At 37.0% G+C, this 19,489-nt stretch overlaps 2 protein-coding genes across 13 annotated transcripts in view; one reads left to right on the top strand and one right to left on the bottom strand.

Annotated features, from left to right (window-relative positions):
* Positions 1–14,926, top strand: part of CCDC66 (coiled-coil domain containing 66) — a 48,732-nt gene extending 33,806 nt beyond the window's left edge. For 5 of the 9 annotated variants that reach the window (XM_070493172.1, XM_070493170.1, XM_070493174.1 and 2 more), the window contains 7 exons: positions 160–304; positions 786–926; positions 10,633–11,129; positions 11,715–11,755; positions 12,568–12,812; positions 13,049–13,173; positions 14,653–14,926. In XM_070493172.1, coding sequence (XP_070349273.1) covers positions 160–304; positions 786–926; positions 10,633–11,129; positions 11,715–11,755; positions 12,568–12,812; positions 13,049–13,173; positions 14,653–14,739 — 1,281 coding nt within the window. In that variant the 3' untranslated portion in view covers positions 14,740–14,926. The remainder of the gene's footprint in view (positions 1–159; positions 305–785; positions 927–10,632; positions 11,130–11,714; positions 11,756–12,567; positions 12,813–13,048; positions 13,174–14,652) is intronic. The other 4 variants (XM_070493173.1, XM_070493171.1, XM_070493178.1 and 1 more) reach the window with 1 other exon arrangement.
* A 1,063-nt stretch (positions 14,927–15,989) lies between these two features.
* The window catches only part of TASOR (transcription activation suppressor), a 53,136-nt gene continuing 49,636 nt past the window's right edge, over positions 15,990–19,489 (bottom strand). For 2 of the 4 annotated variants that reach the window (XM_014868660.3, XM_014868661.3), the window contains exons 22-24: positions 17,933–18,111; positions 17,563–17,727; positions 15,990–16,722 (exon numbers count right to left, since the gene is read on the bottom strand). In XM_014868660.3, the coding sequence (XP_014724146.3) occupies positions 16,190–16,722; positions 17,563–17,727; positions 17,933–18,111 (877 nt within the window). In that variant the 3' untranslated portion in view covers positions 15,990–16,189. Of the gene's footprint in view, positions 17,000–17,562; positions 17,728–17,932; positions 18,112–19,489 lie in introns of all 4 variants that reach the window. The other 2 variants (XM_014868662.3, XM_044754887.2) reach the window with 1 other exon arrangement.

The following is a 19,489-nucleotide window of genomic DNA, read 5'->3' as shown; positions in this document are numbered from 1 at the left end:
CAAAACGAAAGGAACTTTGCTGTGTTGACCACTCCCATTATCGTCAGTAGTGCCTGGTACGTAACAGGAGCTTAGAAAATATCTCTTGTGAGAGAATAGTCAAGTCTGTGCGTGTTTGATAATTGTATTTAGTAACTTTATGCACTTAAATATTGGTAGGAAATCATGACTCTCAAGACAAATGAGCTGTTCCAGACAATGCAGAGAGCGCAGGAGCTGGCACAGAGACTGAAACAAGAACAGAGAATCCGAGAATTGGCTCAAAAGGGACATGACACCTCTAGATTGATTAAAAATCTTGGTGGTAAGTACTGAACTAGAATTTTATTTATAATATTTTTCGAAGATGACTTTAAATAATTGCCTATTTTTAATACCTTTAATATACCTATTGACTAAATATTTTTGAAGGAGTTTCAGACCTTGAACTAATGTAACTTTATAATACTTATTTGGGAAATTGCCTTAAGAGAAGAAGTAAATAATTTACACTTTAATATCTTTTCACATAAGTTTTCCTAGGTTTTGCTCACAGCAGGTAAAATGTGCACCTTTGTACCCATTTTTACAGAGAAAATCTATTAAGTGATCTCCATAAATTCAGTAAGGAATAAGAGTGCAGGTAACCTTTTGAAGGAAACTTTTAGGCCAGCCCTTCTAAGTTTTTATTGCAGTGTTCATACTCATTGATTAAAAGTCTTGTGCGTATTTAGTTGCTGCTACACATAATTTTTATTAATATTCCTGAACTGTCATTTTATCAGATAATTTATTTCTCTTGCCAGTTGATACAATACCAGTGGAATATAATGCATCTACTAACAACATTTCCAATTCAAGACATGGCTTGGGTGAAGTCAGTGGTAAATGTAATCGATGTATCAATTCTGTGATCTCTCCCAAGAAGGATACTGGTGTGCAAACAGGTATTTGTTTAGAACCTGTGATTTGGTTTAAAATTTCCTTAAAATTCAAGTCACGATTAGAATTAAGTTCAATTAATTTAAAGTTTGAAAATTAAAGGAGTTTGAGGTTTTCAGTAAGAGAAAATAAAGGAATCTCTTGGTTTTCAATTTCTCTATAACAGCTTCATTGAGCTATAATTCACATAGCATAAAATTAACCCATTTAAAGGATAGAATTTAGTGTTTTTTTAAAGAGTACAATTCAGTTTTTATATTCAGAGTTATGCAACCATCACTACAGTGAATTTTAGAATATTTTTATTGCTCCAAAAAACCCTGTACCCATTAGCAGTCACTCTTCATTTCCTCCCGCCCTCTAGTACTAGACAATCACTCATTTACATTCTGTCTCTCTAGTTTTCCTATTCTGGACGTTTCATATAATTAGAATCATACCACATGTGGTGTTTGTGTCTGAATTCTTTCACTTAGCATGATGTGTTAAGGTTCAGTCATGTTTTAGCATGATCAGTACTTTGTTCCTTTTTATCACTGAATAACATTCCATTTTATGGATATATTACATTTTCTTTATCATCAGTTGATGGACATTTAGATTACTTCCACTTTTTGGCTGTTACATGTATGCTCATGTATAAATGTTTGTGTAGACATATTTTCAGGTCTCTTGGGAGAGAAGAGTAACATTGCTCAGTCATAGAGTAACTGTATGTTTAGCATTTTCAGGAACTACCGAACTGTTTTCCAAAGCATCTGTACTGTTTTATATTCTCACCAGCAGTGTATGAGGGTTCCAATTTCCTTCATCTTTGCCCACACTTATTCTTGGGGTTGTCAAGTAGTATCTCCTGGTTTAATTTGTATTTCCCCAGTGACTAATGTTGAGCATCTTTTCTTGTGCTCTTTTTAGATTTTTACATAGCCAATAAAGGAATATCTGAGATGTCATTATCATAGGTCTCCATACTTACTGTGAATCCTTTCAGCCCTCCAGCTATCTGTCTGAAAACCCCCCCGTTTTTTTTAATAACTGCCAAGAAATCTCTTTATCTTTTCACTTTGTTTTTAATTGAGGTATAATTGACATATAACATTCGTTTCAGGTGTGCAACATAATGATTCAATATTAGTATATATTGCAAAGTGATCACCACAGTATGTCTAGTTAACATTCATCATCATACAGAGTTACAAAATGTTTTTCCTTGTGATGAGAGCTTTTAAGATTTACTGTCTTAGCAATTTTTGAGTATGCAATACAGTATTATTAACTATAGTCACCATGCTGTACATTACATCCCCATGACTTATTTTATAACTGGAAGTTTGTACCTTTTGACCCCCTTTACCCATTTCAACTGCCTCCCTCTTCTTCCTAACCCCCTGCAACCACCAATTTGTTCTCTGTGTCTATGAGTTTCGGTTTTTTGTTTGTTTTTGTTGTTAAGATTCCATATATAAGTGAGACCCTGCGGTATTTGTGACTGACTTATTGCACTTAGCATAATGCCCTCAAAGTCCACTCATGTTGTCACAAATGGCAAGATTTCATTTTTTTATAGTTAAGTAATAGTCCATATTATTTACATTTTTTTATAAATGTGTGTGTATATATTTTTTTTACCTTTTCTTTCTTTATCTGTCAGTGGACACTTAGATTGCTTCCCTCTCTTAACTATTGTAGATAATGCTGCAGTGCACATGGGAGTGCATATATCTTTTTGGGTTAGTGTTTTTGTTTCCTTCAGATAAATACCCAGAAGTGGAATTGGTGATCTTGTGGAAGTTCCATTTTTAATTTTTTGGGGAACCTCCACGCTCTTCTATAGTGGCTACACAAATTTACATTCCCATTAACAGTACAGAAGAGTTCCCTTTTCTCCATACCCTCTGCAACACTTATTTTTTGTCTTTTTGATAGTAGCCATTCTAACAGGTGTGAGGTGATAGCTCATTGTGGTTTTGATTTGTTTTTCCCTGATTAGTCATGTTGAGCATCTTTTTGTGTACTTGTTGGCCATCTATATGTCTTCTTTGGAAAAATGTCTATTCAGATCCTCTGCCCATTTTTTAATTGGATTGTTTGGTTTTTTGCTATTGTGTTGTATGAGTTCTTTATATATTTTATATATTAACCCTTTATAAGATACATGATTTTCAAATATTTTCTCTCATTCAGTAGGTTGCCTTTTTGTTTTGTTGATGGTTTCCTTTGCTATGCAGAAGGTTTTTAGTTTGATATAGTCCCACTTGTTTTACTTTTACTTTTGTTGCCTTTGCTTTTGGTGTCACGTGAAAAATCATCACCAAGACCAATGTCAAGGAGTTTACCGCCTATGTTTTTTTCTAGGAGCTCTGTGGTACCAGGTCTTACATTCAAGTGTTTAATCCATTTTGAGTTAATTTTTATGTATGGTGTAAGATTTTGCATTGGCTGTCCAGTTTCCCCCACACCATTTGTTGAAGAGACTGTCCTTTCCCCATTGCATATTCTTGGCTTTATCATAAATTAATTGACCATATATGTGTGGGTTTATTTCTGGGCTCTCTGTTCAGTTCCATTGATCTGTGTGTCTGTTTTTATGCTGACAACATACTGTTTTGATTACTATAGTTTTGTAATATGGTTTAAAATCAGGGAGTGTGATGCCTCTAGCTTTGTTCTTCTTTCTCAAGATCATTTTGGTTATTCAGGGTTCTTTGTGGTTCCATACAAATTTTAGAATTGTTTGTTCTAGTTCTATGAAAAATGTCATTGGAATTTTGATAGGGATTGCATTGAATCTGTAGATTGCTTTGAGTAGTATGGACATTTTAACAATAGTCTTCCAATCTCTGAGCACAGAATATTTTTTCATTTGTGTCTTCAGTTTTTTTCATTAGTGTCTTATGGTTTTCAGTGTACAAGTCTTTCACCTCCTTGGTTAAATTTATCCCTGGGTATTTTATTCTTTTTGCTGCAATTGCAAATGGGATTATTTTCTTAATTTCTCTGATAGTTCGTTGTTAGTGTGTAGAAATGCAAAAGATATTTGTACAGTCACGCGTCTCTTAATGACAGGGATATGTTCTGAGAAATGCATTGTTAGGAGATTTTGTTGTTGTGTGAACATCATAGAGTGTACTAGATGGTATGGCCTGCTACACCCCTAGGCGATATGGTACTAATCTTAAGGGACCACTGTTGTATATGTGGTCTGTTGTTGACTGAAACGTCATTATGCAGCATATGACAATATATTGATTTTACGTCCTGCAGCATTACTGAATTTGTTTATTAGTTCTAACAGTTTTTTGGTGGAATCTTTAGGTTTTCTGTATATATGTCATCTGCAAATAGTGATAGTTTTACTTCTTCCTTTCCAATTTGGACTTTTATTTGTTGGGAGGTTTGTTTTTGTTTTTTGAGGAAGATAAGCCCTGAGCTAACATCCGGTACCAGTCCTCCTCTTTTTGCTGAAGAAGACCAGCCCCGAGCCAACATCTGTGCCCATCTTCCCCCACCCTATATGTATGATGCCTGCCACAGCATGGCTTGATAAGCCTTGCACAGGTCCACACCCAGGATCCAAACTGGTGAACCTCAGGCCGCCAAAGCAGGGTGTGTGAACCCAACCGCTACACCACCAGGCCAGCCCCTGTTGGGAGGTTTTTGATTACAGGGTCTTCTTAACTAGTAATTGGTCTGTTCAGATTTTCTATTTCTTCATGTTTCAGTCTGGTTGGTTGTATGTTTCTGGGGATTTGTCCATTTCTTCTAGGTTGTCAAATTTACTGGTGTATAATTGTTCTTGGTAGTCTCATGATCCTTTGTGTTTCTGTATTATCAGTTGTAATATCTCCTCTTTCATTTTTTGATTTTATTTGAGTCCTCTCTTGTTTTTTCTTGGTGAGTCTAGCTAAAGGTTTGTCAATTTTGTTTCTTTTCAGAGAACCAGCTCTTAGTTTCATTGATTTTTTTCCTGTTATCTTTTTAGTCTCTCTTTCATTTACTTCTGCCCTGATCTTTGTTATTCCCTCCTTCTACTAACTTTGGTCTTTGTTCTTTTTCTAGTTCTTTGAGGTGTTAAAGTTAGATTGTTGAGTTTTTCTTGTTTCTTGATGTAGGCATTTATTGCTATGAACTTCCTTCTTATAACTGCTTTTACTGTATCCCATAAGTTTTGGTATGTTGTATTTCCATTCTAATGTATCACAGGTATTTTTTTATTTCTGATTTTTTCTTTGACCCATTGGTTGTTCTGGAGCATGTTGTTTAATCTCCACATATTTGTGAATTGTTTAGTTTTCTTCTTGTAATCAATTTCTAGTTTTATACTATTGTGGTCAGAAAAGATGCTTGACAAGATTTCAGTCTTCTTAAATTTATTAAGATGTGTTTTGTGGCCTAACATATAATCTATCCTGGAGAATGTTCCATGTGCACTTGAGAAGAATGTGTATCCTGTTGCATTTGGATGGAATGTTCTATATATATCTGTGAAGTTCTTGTCTAATGTGACATTTACAGTTTTCTGTCTGGATCATCTGTCCATTGATGTAAGTGGGGTATTAAAGTCCCCTACTATTGTTGTAGTCTGTTTCTCCCTTTAGGTCTGTTAATATTTGCTTTATATATTTAGGTGCTCCTGTGTTGGGTGTATCCTCCTCCTCCCCCTCCCCTTTCCTTCCCTTTCCCCTCCTCTTCCTCCTCCCTCCCGAAAGCTGCCCAGTACGTAGTTGTGTATTTTAGTTGTAGATCCCTTTAGTTCTGTTATGTGGGGTGCAGCCTCAGCATGGCTTATGAGCGGTGCTGGGTCCACACCCAAGATCTGAATCAGCAAAACCCTGGGCCAGCAAAGTGGAGCATGTAAATTTAACCACTTAGCCACAGGGCTGGCCCCTGGTGACATGTTTATGACCATTAGTTTGAACTCTTTATCAGGTAAATTACTTATCTGATTAAATTCAATTGCTGATCTCCATTTCATTAAGGTTTTTTCCTGAGGTTTTATCTTTTTCTTTTGTGTGGAATGTATTTCTCTGTTTCTTCCTTTTGCTGGGCTCTCCATGTTGGTTTCTATGTATTAGATGAAACAGCCACCTCTCCCAGTCTTAAAGGAGATAAATCTTATCGTTCAACTGTACTCTTAACTCTTGGTTGTCTCTCAAACCTTTGTGATTGTCCAAGCAGCCTATTTTATTTTTAATAGCACACAGTAGTTGGTGTGCCAAGACCTATGAGTGTCCCAAAGGGGAGGATCTCAGTCAGCACCTACATTGAGGCTGCTTGGAAACCAGACCCTCGGGCAGCACCTTTTAAAGTATGCAAACACATACAGTCCTTTGGGACCGCATGCCTGAGCCCTGCAGCCACCAGAGCCAGGTGATCTGGAAGTGTCTCCTGGGTGGCAGTCAGAAAAGTTGGGGCTCCAGGCGAGTTGTAAGTTCCTTTCTGGGAGATATTGGCGAGCTGTAGCAAGTCAGAGGGAGAGCACAAAGATGGCATCTACCAGCCTATGTTCCCTGAGAGCACCTCAGTAGGCCTCTAGATGTGTTTCAAACCTGAAGCCTACCCCTCAGGTTGAAACTCCAGGACAACCAAATAGGCCTCTTTGACACAGAGACTGGGGGTATGTTTCAGTATCCTGTCTGTGCAGTGCCCTAGGGGTGGTAGTATGCCAAGAACTGTCTTTTTGATTGTTACAGCCTCATGGGACCCAGGAATGCAAACCCCCCCAGCCACCAGAGCCAGGTGATCAAGGGGCACCCCCTGGGCAGCACCTGTAGAAACCAGGGCACAAGATGTAAAAACTGGGGTACTAGAGGCATGTAAGAACTATTCTCTGAGAGATTGGTGCTGTGGAGCTTGGCAGAAGGAAAACGCAAAGATAGTGCTCATCCTCCAAGGTCTCTGGAAAGAAACACAGTCAGCTCTTGGATGTTTGTTTAATTAGAAGCCTGCCCCCAAGGCTGCAGCTGTGATGATAAGCTAATAGGCATCTTTCCCAGAAAGACTGAACTCCTGGGTCTCTTGCCTCTTACTGTGCCATGGGAGTGGTAGCTGTTTAAGAACTGTTTGTCCGTTGGTTACAGTCCTGTGGGACCCATGAGTGTCAGCCCCATTAGCCACCAGAGCCAGGTGATGCAGTTGTCTCCTGGCAGCAGCTGCAAAGAACTGGGGCACCAGACTTGTGTAAATGTTCCCCTCCAGGCGATACTGGCGTTCTGGAGTGGTGCAGAGGGAGAGTATGAAGATGGCAACCCACTGGCTGGAGCAAGAGAGAGAGGGGAGTGTGAAGATGGTGCCTGCTAGCGGCTGGGGAAGGAGGGGGATGCCTAGAGTTAAAAAAAAAATTTTCTGAATATGGTGCCTGCCAGCCTCAGCCCCCAGAGGGTATCCCAGTAGGCCCCCAAATGTGTGTTAAGTTAGATGCCTGCCCCTCAGGCTGATGCTTTACTGTAAGTAAATGAGCCTCTTTGATATAGTCTGGGCACAATTGGCTGCCTCTGCTCTGGGGCGAGTGAGTCCACCCGTGAGCCCTTGTTTCTCCCTTCCACTATAGCCTTGTGGATCTCGTGGATGTGAGCCCTGACTTTTCAAAGCTGGATGTTTTAGGGCTCGTGTCTCCATTACAGGTCTTAAAAGTTGCAGTGCCTGATGTGGGGTTCAAACCCTTCACTCCTCAGAGAGAAGCTCTGGGTTTTGAATTCCCTCTCGATTCGCCACCAGGAGTACGGTTTATGGCTTGATTGTGTCTCAGCCTCTCCTCCCCACCTCTATGTGGTCTCTTTCTCACTTGCTTGATAGGAGTGTAGTAGTTGCTCAGCCACTTTTCTTCTTTTTCAGAGGAAACCGTTCCGTATGTAAGTGTAGATTTGGTGTGTTCATAGAAGGAGGGTGAGTTCAGGATCTCCCCAGGTCGCCATCTTGAACCAGAACCCTTCACTTTTTAAACTAATTAGCAATGGACCCTCCTGTCAGTATTTGTGGTCTTGGGAATCCCATGATAGCTTAAAAAGAAAGAAAAACCAATTTGGCTGGCCATAGATTAGGAGATATTCTTCTAGGAATATCAAAAAGCCACTCTGGAGTTGGGTAGTAGAGAGCCCCAAGCCCAAAATGTCTTAAGGAAATCCTTTCCCTAGCATACCACTATTTTCTGCCAGTTAATTTTAGACTTTACTTCAATACAACACCAAATTACCCACATCAAATGGCAGGAAAGTAGAAAGGAACCTTGAAAAGGGAAAGTAGGGTAAAGCAGTTCCCCAGTGCAACCTGCTTGGTTATCTGAAATTATTCTGCTTATGAGCTCTTGGTATTTTTTGCTAGTTTGCTCTTAAGCTTCAAGAATCTGACTTAGTCCCTTCCCTATGTCCAGATAAATAACAAAATTATATAAATCTTACACATTAATTAAAGGAAGGTGAAACTAAGTCTTTAAGACAGTGAAATTATGTATATTATCACGGGGTGGCTCTAAATAAGGGAATTTAATCACTCAGGGTCCCAAAATAGAATAATTCAAGATGGTTTATTTAGAAAGGGACTGTTTCCAAAGGAGTGGCTGTGAGGGAATCACAGAAATAGTGCGTTGACTCTGGTGCCAGTAGCAACTGAGCTGTTACTGGAACCTAGAAGACAAGAGTTGTAGAGAGGTAACTTAGAGGAGCAGTGACCTTTAGTAAAGGGACAGTCAGCCTGAGGTCAAGTCACAGGGAATGAGCCAGTGGAATAAACATCCTGACTTCACTCTTCTCCCTCCCTTTAATCTGCCTTTGATCCCTCTTGACAGAAGCAGAAAGAGGGCTGAAGAACCCATTGATATGGTTCATACCAGTCAGTCTGCCGCAGCAGAGAGCAGCGGAGAGAAAGGTTGTGAAATGGGTCTAGAGTAGCAAAAGATATTCAGTATGAGAATGATGCAGGCTGGGCAGCCTAAGTAGGGATTAGTCCCAGAGCAGTTCCAGCCTGGAATAATATACCTAGTGTCCAAGATAAGAGAGTAATAACTGCACTTTTATGTGCAACCCAGACCTCTTCCTTTCCTTCGCTAATTGTGAATTTAAAATTTTAATCATATGTGAAAGAAAGCCTTTGCAAGGTTGTTGCTTAACTGGTTACACAGCTGTGATAATGGAGCACATCACTGAACATTACATAAGTAGTAGTGAAATTTCAGTGTCCTTTTTTTGAGTGGTGAACTTTTCCTGTTTTCAGAATGGCAAAAAGTGAAAGGTTGTATGTGATTCAGGGATGGTCTGCAGGCAAAGCATAATGAATGCCATATGAGATATGAAATGCAACATATGACTTTACATAAATAGCAACATTTCGCTAAAAATTTTGTTCCAAGAGGGGAGTTATAAGACATTTCCCAGTGCCTCTGAAGGACATTTTCCCAGCTCTTTTTATATTTATGTTCTGAAGGACATTTTCCAGATCTTTTTATATTTATGTTGTTAATTTCAAACCAAGATAACAAAACTTCACATCTCTCTTAAAAGAGATTTTTTACATTGCTTTGATGAAAAATTTTGTCAGTTACATTGATAGGAAAAATGTAGAAATAAATTTACTTAGATATACAAGATGGTAATACATACAGTGTTTGTTATATTCTAAGTGAAAGCCAAGACATTTCTTTGGAAAGTTTTGTTTAAAAAATTGTCTACATTCTGTGATGCTAAGAATGAATCATCTGAAGTTCTGATACATGCTATAGCATGGATGACCCTGAAAGGCATTATGCTGAGTGAAATAAGCTGGACACAGGAGGAGTGGGATGGGTGGTGCAGGGAAACACAAATAGTATATGGTTCCACTTGTGTGAGGAATCTAGGTGGGGTGGGGTGGACAAATTCATAGAGATGGAAAGTAGAGTGGAGGTTGTTGGGGGTTGGGAGGGAGGGTGGAATGGGGAGTTACTGTTTAGTGAGAGCAGGGTTTCTGTTTGGGGTGACTAAGAGGTCTGGAATTGTGCAGCATTGTGGGTGTGCTTGGTGCCACTGAATTTTACACTTAAAAATGGTTTAGTGGAGGATTTGGAGAAATTGGAACCCTCTGCATTGTTAGTGACAGTGTAAAATGCTACAGCTGCTATAGAAATCAGTATGGCATTTCCTCAAAAGAAATTAAAAATATAATTACCATATGATCCAGCAGTTCCACTTCTGGGTATGTACTGAAAAGAACTGAAAAGGTCTTGAGGAGATATTTGGACAGTCATGTTTATAGCGGCATTATTCACAGTAGCTGAGAGGTAGAAGCAATGCAAGTGTCCCTTCACAGACGGATGGATAAACAAAATGTGGTGTGTACATACAATGGCATATTATTCAGCCTTAGGAAGGGAGGAAATTCTGACACATGCTACAACATGGATAAACTTTGAGGTCATTACATTAAGTGAAATAAGCCACAAAAATATAATCACAAAATACGTCACAAAAATACAAGTACTTTATGATTCCACTTACGTGGTACTTAGTCAAATTTAGAGAAACAGAAAGTAGAATGGTGGTTGCCAGGAGCGGGGAGGAAGGAATGGAGAGTTTAATGGGTATAGAATTTGTTTTGGAAATTAAAACAAGAAAGGTTTTAGAGGGCAGTAACTAATAAAACTATTTAATGCCTTTGAAAAAAGTGGTTAAATTGGTAAGTTTTGTGTTATGTATGCTTTACTATAATTTAAAAAAATAATCATCTGAAACTTTCTTTTAGATGACTTAAATACAGGAATATTCACCAATGCAGAATCATGCTGTGGATCAGTAATAGAGAGGGAAATTATAAATTGTTCATCTCCCGAGATTCCTGCAGAATTTAATCAACAGTTTAACACTAAGAAAAACAAACAAGTAGTATTAAGTAGGGATAAAGGAGCCAACTTAGAAAAAGAAAACAGTTGGTATAATGACCAGTGTAATCAGTTCACAAGAACAGAGAAACAAATGAAACATATGAAGAAATGTCCTAAAAGGCCTGATTGGAATATAAATAAGCCAATCAAAAGGTATATCCCAGCATCAGAAAAGTACCCTAAACAGCTTCAAAAGCAAAGAGAAGAAAAAAAGGTAAGAAGGCAGATGGAACTGCTTAATTTGGTAGAAATAAATAATTCCGGACACCTCTCTCAAAATAGAGGCACTTCACCAGAAGTTTTTCATTCATCTCATCAAGAAACTGAGCCAAGGTTCAAGTGGCATCTAGTCAAAAAGGTAAAGCTCTTGTCTTAAAAATATATTTTAAAGTATGTATTGATGTTTCTAAATTGAAAACACGGTTCCCCGTGTGCATGTTTTGACAAAGCTGTTCTGTGTCTGAACAAGAGTTCTAGAATTTGTTTATGCCGGGGGTCAGCAAACAATGGCCCGTGGGCAAATCCGTCCTGCTGCCAGCTTTTGTAAATAAGGCTTTATAGGAACACAGCCATGCTCATTCTTTTATGTATTGTCTATGGCTGACCTCGCCCTACAATGGTAGAGTTCAGACTAGTTCTAACAGAGACCACCACATGGCTCACAAAGCCAGAAATGTTTACTGTTGGATTCTTACGGAAAAAGTTTACACTTAAACCCTGTATAGATTAATGCTATTCTTGATTCAAACACCCATTCAAAACTCTTCTTTATAGTCCAGACAGGTGATAATTTATAAGATCAGGAATTACTGGACTGGTCGTCTCTGACTCTGGAAAAATATAGTCTCCCTCAGATTATTTCAACAAGTAACCTCTAAAAACGTTTGTAAGGACATAAGGAAATACTGTTACTCCTTTCTACATTTATCTATCCATCTTTTAGGAAGAAGAGCCTCTGAAAATTAATTCTTTCAGCAAGGAAAGGTATGTTATGCATCAGATTGATTCCATAGCCACTTATTGCTTTCTGTGTGGTATAAAATATTTGCTCAAACTATAGGTGAGATCAAGCATGTATGTATATGAAGACAGTAACAGGAAAGTATGTGACTTCCAGGTGAGGGAGTAGAGCTTTAAGGGAAAGTGTGGCTGGCATTTTACCTAGAATTTGAAGGTCCAAGTTGGACTGGGCCTAGGCATCCCAGGCAGGAATGTAGGTGATATTTTGTGTTATCTCCAGAGTTAGCTTAATAGTTTTGATTTTCCAGGTATGTCAACAGTGGAATAGACATTCTGCTTGGATTGAGGGCGGAGGGAAGAAATGACTGGCAGGGACATTGAGAAATTCAGTTAACCAATGGGAGATTTGGAACTGTTTAAATTTTTATTCTATCCCTTTGTGCATGAACCAGCTAGGTTAGAGTTGTCTAAGAATGTGGCTCTAACAGCAAGTTTAGTTCAGATGTTAAGTACATTTTATGGTGAGTTATCTAAGGAGAAACATTTTGACCTAACCCAGCTAGCATTGATCCTCAGGCTCTAGTAACTTAATATTCCCCCCTATACTAGAGTACATATATCTTCAGCAAGTACTAGTAAAAACAAATTAATCCCACTCTGTTGCCCTGTTTTAGGAAAAGATATTATAGAACTCAAGCTTCTATAGCGTTCCTAAAGGTGTTTATAGGTACATTTAGAATAAATTGTAATGTGATTAAAGAGTAGATATGCTTAATCTAAAACACACAATTTTGTACTGAAGCTTCTTAGTCTCTAATTATGCTTTTTTAAAAAAATAGGTCTCAGTCACCAAAAGTTCCAGCAGTGAACAACAGAACACAACAAACTCAGACGCTAAAAAACACTAATTACGAGAGAGAGAATCTTATCTCAGGAGGCAATCAAACAGCATCATCACCTGGAATTTCTGAACCATCCCATTTTATTCCCTATGTCCGAACCAATGAGATCTATTACCTTGATCCAGATGCACCATTGTCTAGGCCTTTAACTCAGGATCCTCAGTACCAAAATCCATATGGTAAGTTAAATATTTAAGTATTACCCCCTGCACAGGTAACCCAAAATCTAAGTTAGTATTCCTGCCCTTAGTTCTAAAAAATATCATAAGTTTTGCCCCAGGAGAGGGAGAATTTCTCCTTTGGGGTCCATTACTAAATCTTTAATTGAATATTAATCCTTAGAATAGTATAGCATAGAGCTATATTGTATTATTAGAAATGTATTTTGACTTTTCTCATTTTCATCTGGCTTCAGACTATGACCAAGAACGACAGCTGGTTGACTCTGACCATGTGAGGGACCCACTTCTTAATCCTAACTTGGTGAAAAACAGGGATCGACAGCAAGCAATCCTTAAGGGACTATCAGAACTGAGACAGGTATGAGCTTTTTCACCAATTATGGATGTGACTGTTTTTCTGTATATGGCTGGGGGAGGGCTGTGTGTTGGAATGGCTAGGATTTTTACTTAAAGTGCCTAGTTGGTTACATGATATATGTGACTTTACTGCATCCCAGTTCAAAAACATCAAAAATTCACCTATGTATTAATTTTGAAATAAAACAGGACTTTCCTTCAATTCGTTTCCCATTGCCGTTTTTAAGAATATTTATTTCCAGTATGAAATCATGAGACAGTTCAAATATTAAGACAATTTTATTGAATGGAAAATGCATACATTTGAACAGTAAAACGTGATCAATAAGGCCCTAAAAACCAAAGGCAGAAAATAACACAATTACGCTTTAATAAATTCTTGATAATGTACTTCACACATTTTTTAAATGAATGTGTTGGCAGTGTTTGGAACAGAACATTGACATAAGTCCCAAAGAATAGTATAATTCAGTGTGAAATTATACGTATAATCTTACTCACCAGACTACTTTTTCTCCCACACCAATTACTGTGACTTCTCTTTATCTTGCTCAGGTAACACATCCAATATTTAAGGCTATAACTTTTCTCCATCATCTAGCTTTAAAAAACATATCCCTGGGCTTAAGAAAAATAATGACTCGCAAAATTGGTCTGCAGTTTTGATTCACAGTACATTTTTTATATTTGGGAAAAATAAACTGCTGTTTTAGGAGTGCACTTCACTATACTCAGTCATTTACCACACCTCTTGCATTTCAAATTGTCGATTCAAGTGTTGCTTCCCAATTCTTTTTGTGCAGCTAGAAGAGCACCCCCACTAATACAGGCTTATGAAGAAAGTATCCTTTAGTTTTTTAAATGCTAGTTTTGGTTACGTGTTGATTGAGTTCTGTAAACTCAAGCTTGGTAACACACAGCAAAGATTTTACTTAAATATTCCTTTAATGTGACAAGACGTTTTTACTTCTAGGTTAGGGGAGACAAAAGTTGTGAGGTCAAGTGGAAGGAATATGATGCATACCTTCACCCACCTATATAGTGGCCACATCTTATTTCAGCATGGCCTTGTATTAACCACTAAGGTTAGTGCAGTCAAGATAAACGTAGGATGTCTCTCGGTGTGTCTCATTACCATGTTAAGAGCATTTGGGGAACAGGAAGAGAGGGATCTCAGCTTCATAGTTGTGGAAACTTGGTTTTGAGAAAAGTTATCCCTATTGGTTTTTATGCTAAAAGTAGAATCTTACAGATACATAATAGTTATACAATATCCAAATCTAGTGTAAGAATTACTGAAATTTTTTGAGTGAATAAAATTCAACATGACAAAGATAAAGCTTAAGTTATTGCAAAGTAACTGAGCTTAACACAATGTTTTCAAAGTAAATATAAATCTGGATTAACAGGACAGAAATGTAAAAGAGGAATAATTTGCAAGTCTGCTGCACACCTTACTAACATATCAATGTGATTTCAGGGCCTTCTCCAGAAGCAAAGGGAGTTGGAAACTAATCTCATGCCTTTAGCTGCAAATCAAGAAGAGAATTTTAGTTCTACGTTTTAAATGTAGACAATCAAATCCTTCACATTTGATTTGTGTCTTCCAAATTATAAAATGTGCTTGTTACTTAACTGTATTTTTTAAATAGCCTAGATTTATTTTTTAAATGCTTATTTAAAATGTGTACATTATATAGTAAAATGCTGTGTATATATATATATTTTTTACAATAAAACATACTTTTGTAAAAGCTTAGTAGTAAAAAACCAATTTTTTGCTCTGTCACAATCTGGGTATTTAAGTCCTATAAAAAAACACTTTCTACTTACCTTGACAGGCTGGAGTTTCTGACCTATTAACAGCCAATGTTCTTCCACACTTTATATGTAGATCATAAGTGAAATACCACTTACGTATTTTGCTCTATGAAGAGATTTAAAAGAGTAGAACTCTTCCAAGTTTTTTGAGGCGCCAAAGGAAGGTCTGACTTAACAATCCCAACAACTTTTAATTCTAAACCCAGATTCAGTTTAGGCTCATGTGGTAATTTTTCTTTTCTCTAGATCCTGTTTTTATGACTTTTATTGTATAAACTGTAGTTTTCAAAAACACAAGTTTGCATTAGATATGGTTTTAAAATTGATCTCCACTATATACTTTATCTGTGAATTTAAAAAGTTATTTTTAGTATAGCACCTAAGTGCTTACCACCACAAAAATATACTTCCATTTTTCTAAGACTACCAATTTAAAAATCTATAGCAAATTATTTAATGTTTTTTAATAAACAGAAACCTATCTTTTGAATTATGAATTTGGTTAAGTCAAGGACCACACAAGCACTGAAAATTGTAATTATCAAATACTCTCAAAACTAAAAGTTGACCAAAATTTTAGCAGCAGGCGATTTTTACATGGCTAAACCTAAAGATAAAAAATAATGCTGCCTGGTATTAAATCCTAAGTCCTATGTACATGGTTTATCATCTAAATGAAACTGCACTGGTAGATAAATCTTGAGGTATTCAGCCAAAATCCTGAAAATATTTGTTAACATCACTGGCTTATACCTGTGTAAAAACACTCTACAAAAGCTTAAATCAAAATAAATACAACAGTTGATATGTCGTTTCAGCAAAAGTAGTTGGTATCGGACATTAGAGGGAGAAAAAAGGAAAGCCGTTGCTGTTCACTATCCTTTTGCAAATATCTCATTTTATATGTAAAACAGGCTTCAGTTTGAAGCTGAAGTACAAGTGACATATAAACTGTAAAACTTAAAAGTGCCAACATGAGATAATGCAAGTACAATATATGTTAAAAATATATATTTATTTCAATTTTCAGATACTTCAAATGTTACAGGCCATCATGATTTAAATAAGAGGAAAAAAACATTTGAGAAAGGACAAGAAACCTTTTTTTTAGAGAAAGAAATATAAATTGTTAATTCACTTTTAAAAAACAGAAAAAGTCCGTAACAACCTACTTCCAAAAAAAAAAGTTACTGTAATTATTTCTCTTTTGAATATGGCCTGGAAGAATCACTTTTCCCCCAATTTAATGGAGATGAAGATTTCTCTCTATCCAAGCTTTGAGTATAAGCAGATAAAAAGTAATTTTCACTTTCTTGAGACTGACTTGATGAAAGGGCATATGGTGTCCCCAAAAATGTCTGATGAGTGAGAACATTAAAATGACTAAACTGATGGGACATATTTAATTGACTGTGATAAACCTGAAAGTTGCTATATGAATCTTGTTCAGCTGAATTGCTGTTCTCTCCTTCAGAGCATACTAGATCAATAGAAGCTCTCTCTTCAGAATCAATTTGATAAGTCTTATCTTCTAATAAACTTTTTTGCACGTCAAGAGACGATTGCAACTGAATTTGAATATTCATATTTTGATCTGTTCCACGTGATCCTTTGGTCTCTTTCGTCAATATTTCTGAATGAAAATTGCTGCATACTTCTATTTGTGAGATTTCATCCCCTGAATCCAGAGACATATCCTCTTCATCCTTTTCATCGTTTTCTAAAAGAGCTACATTTAAAAAACAAAAAGTCCTCCTCTATTGAAATACACAATTTGTTTAAGTTTTAAAATTATACACTACTCACACAATATAATGCGTCAGGGTCTGCAAGTCCACAATCCCTTAAAGCTTGGTCTTCTGCCACAAGTTCACTTAGTCACAACACTCACACTAGGTGTGAATGTCCAGATAATCCGATGCTAAAAGCTTCTGCGAAATGTGTTCACGTTTAATGTTGGGAAATCCCAACTCCCAGCTCCAAAGGGGTTAATGTCAAAACAGCATCTAAAGTTATACGGTAATTCAGTATTTGACAAGACAAATATAAAATAAAAATTTCGACATCTAGCTTCACTGGATTACTACTATAACTGGTTAGCTCTATCAAATGTTCGATCATCTCTGCTTTTCATCAAAAACAAAAGTAAGTACATCTTTCATTTTATATAAATCCTGGAACCAAAGCAGAGGCCATCTCACAAAAGACTAAAGCTATGGATATCCCTATTACTTTGTAATTTAACTCCTTTATACATCTGGGGAGACAGTAGCTTGATGCTAAACCCCCCTATCTGGTGTCCTCCTTTTTAAAAATATAACCCCTTTGCTGATAACAGCAGCCAATAACCATACCCTCAAAGAGAAAATGTCTACTCTAGTACGCAGTCTACAGTAACTCTTAACATGTATAATAAGTATAAGAATGATAAATGCCTTGAAACACTTCTCTGAAGCTGTTTACACTGAGGTGAGTGGTTTCAAAATAGGCATTTCATTATACGAAAACAGCAAAACCGTTTCTCTTTTTCTGTCTGCCTTAAAGAAAAGGAAAACTACTGAAAAGTTACCTGACTGCGACTCAAGATCCTCATTAGCACCAAGCAGTGGAAGGTTTTCTTCTGTGATTGAGTTGTGATAGCCCACAAGATTTTTAAAGTTTTGCATAAAATCTTCAGCAGTTGCAACTACTATTCCATTATCTGTATAACTGGAAAGCATCTTGATATTCTTCTCTAAATTAAAAAAAGATGTTTTGAGCATAAAACACTTGAAAATATACACAGACACATGATGATGTCTGCTCCCAGACTTCACAAAATCCTTTCCTCCACATTTTCAGAATCATAACTAAATAATCAACAACCCACCACAACCCCACAGACTCCTTTCGTCCACATTCCTATATTCATAGCAGAAAGCTTAAAGCACACTAGTTACCTGTTAAAAAGACTATGTGTCGTTGCTGTATGTTCTGAGCCTGAAGTCTGATAAGGCAATCCAATTCTGGAGCATTTCGAGTTTGTGAATCACAATTGTGGTATGACAAAATTTCAACCAGATGTTTCTTCTGATAGACATTCAGAAGTGTCAACAGACTCAGAGCTTTAGAATTCAACCTGTGAAATTAAGTATAGTTCAGTATCTGGATCTGCATTTCTAAAATTTAGTGCAGCAGTTTTTGCTTGAAATTAAAACCGTAAATTCTCAATTGAGTTAACTAATGACAACTGCAGTGCTTAGCTCACTGCCTAATGTAGGGGAGCTTCTTAGGGGAGAGGGAGAGCAGGAATTGTGCAACCCACATGTAAGTCCAGGAACTTTCTCTGAGTGAAAAGCCTGAGGGCCAGCTATTCTGCTTAGACTAAAATCTCAACCAGTCATTTTATTTACTAAGTAACAAACTATAGTTCTCTAGCTTTACTAATTTAGAACTTGAATGAAAGGCATAAAAGGACCAAAAAATATAAATCTTTCCTTCAAAAAATACATGGCTCTAAGCTATTTCTAGGCACAAGGCACAGTGCAACAAGTGGTAGAAATTACTGGCTCCTGTCAGGGAGATCAGGGTACTAAGTGTACAAGTTACATCTTTGGGCCTGAGTATTGTTCCCTGTTATATAAACACACGACTTGTCTGATGCCTATTTCACGTGATTTGAAGATAAAACAAGGTTAAAAAAGTGAATTACTACAAAAAGTTAAGTACTTAAAAATTATTTAAGCCTGCATTTCCCTAAATGTACCATGGCCATTCCTCGAAGACCTGACCATGGAATGTCAAAATTTTGCAGTCTAAGTTTAGGAAATGCTGGGTGACAAAATGTAAAACAGAATTCTTAACTACTGAGTTGCGCAGCTTCCTTAATGTAGAATTCTCTACATTGCTTAAATGTAGAAATACATTGTATGGACTCTCTAGTAGTAGGATATACAGTCATGTACTACATAACGATATTTCAGTCAACCATGGACCATATACAACAGTGGTCCCTTAAGATTAGTACCATATAGGCTAGGACTATACCATCTAGGTTTGTGTAAAAACACTCTGATGTTCACACAGCGATGAAGTCAGCTAATGACGACACATTTCTCAGAACGTGTCTCCTTCGTTAAGTGACACATGACTACAGTTTCCCAAACTCATCTGATTACATAATCATTTGTGGAGCCTCTCAAGTAACTAGTGCTCCAAGGATTCCACTTTAAGAAGTGACTTCTGGTCATGTTAGAAATCAGTTGTTTATAGAAATGAATGTCCTAATAACAAATCCCCTTATGTCAAGATTAATCCTTGTCTCGATATGTGTGAAGTTACTCAATTAGCTCCCTAAGGTAGTCTCAATTGGAGAGGGCCTGATCTAGCTGGCCTATATACAGTTCAGCAAAAAAATTAATAAAGAATGCTGATCACTCCATTTCCATTATTATTCTAAACCCCCAGGGGCAAAGATTAAACCAATTTTATCTTTATACATAACTAGAACTTCAGCA

The sequence above is a fragment of the Equus asinus genome, chromosome 21 (genome assembly GCF_041296235.1).
Source record: "Equus asinus isolate D_3611 breed Donkey chromosome 21, EquAss-T2T_v2, whole genome shotgun sequence".
NCBI classification, from domain to species: Eukaryota; Metazoa; Chordata; class Mammalia; order Perissodactyla; family Equidae; genus Equus; species Equus asinus.
Note: the sequence above shows the minus strand (reverse complement) of the source record. Positions and strands in the feature narration are given on the sequence as shown.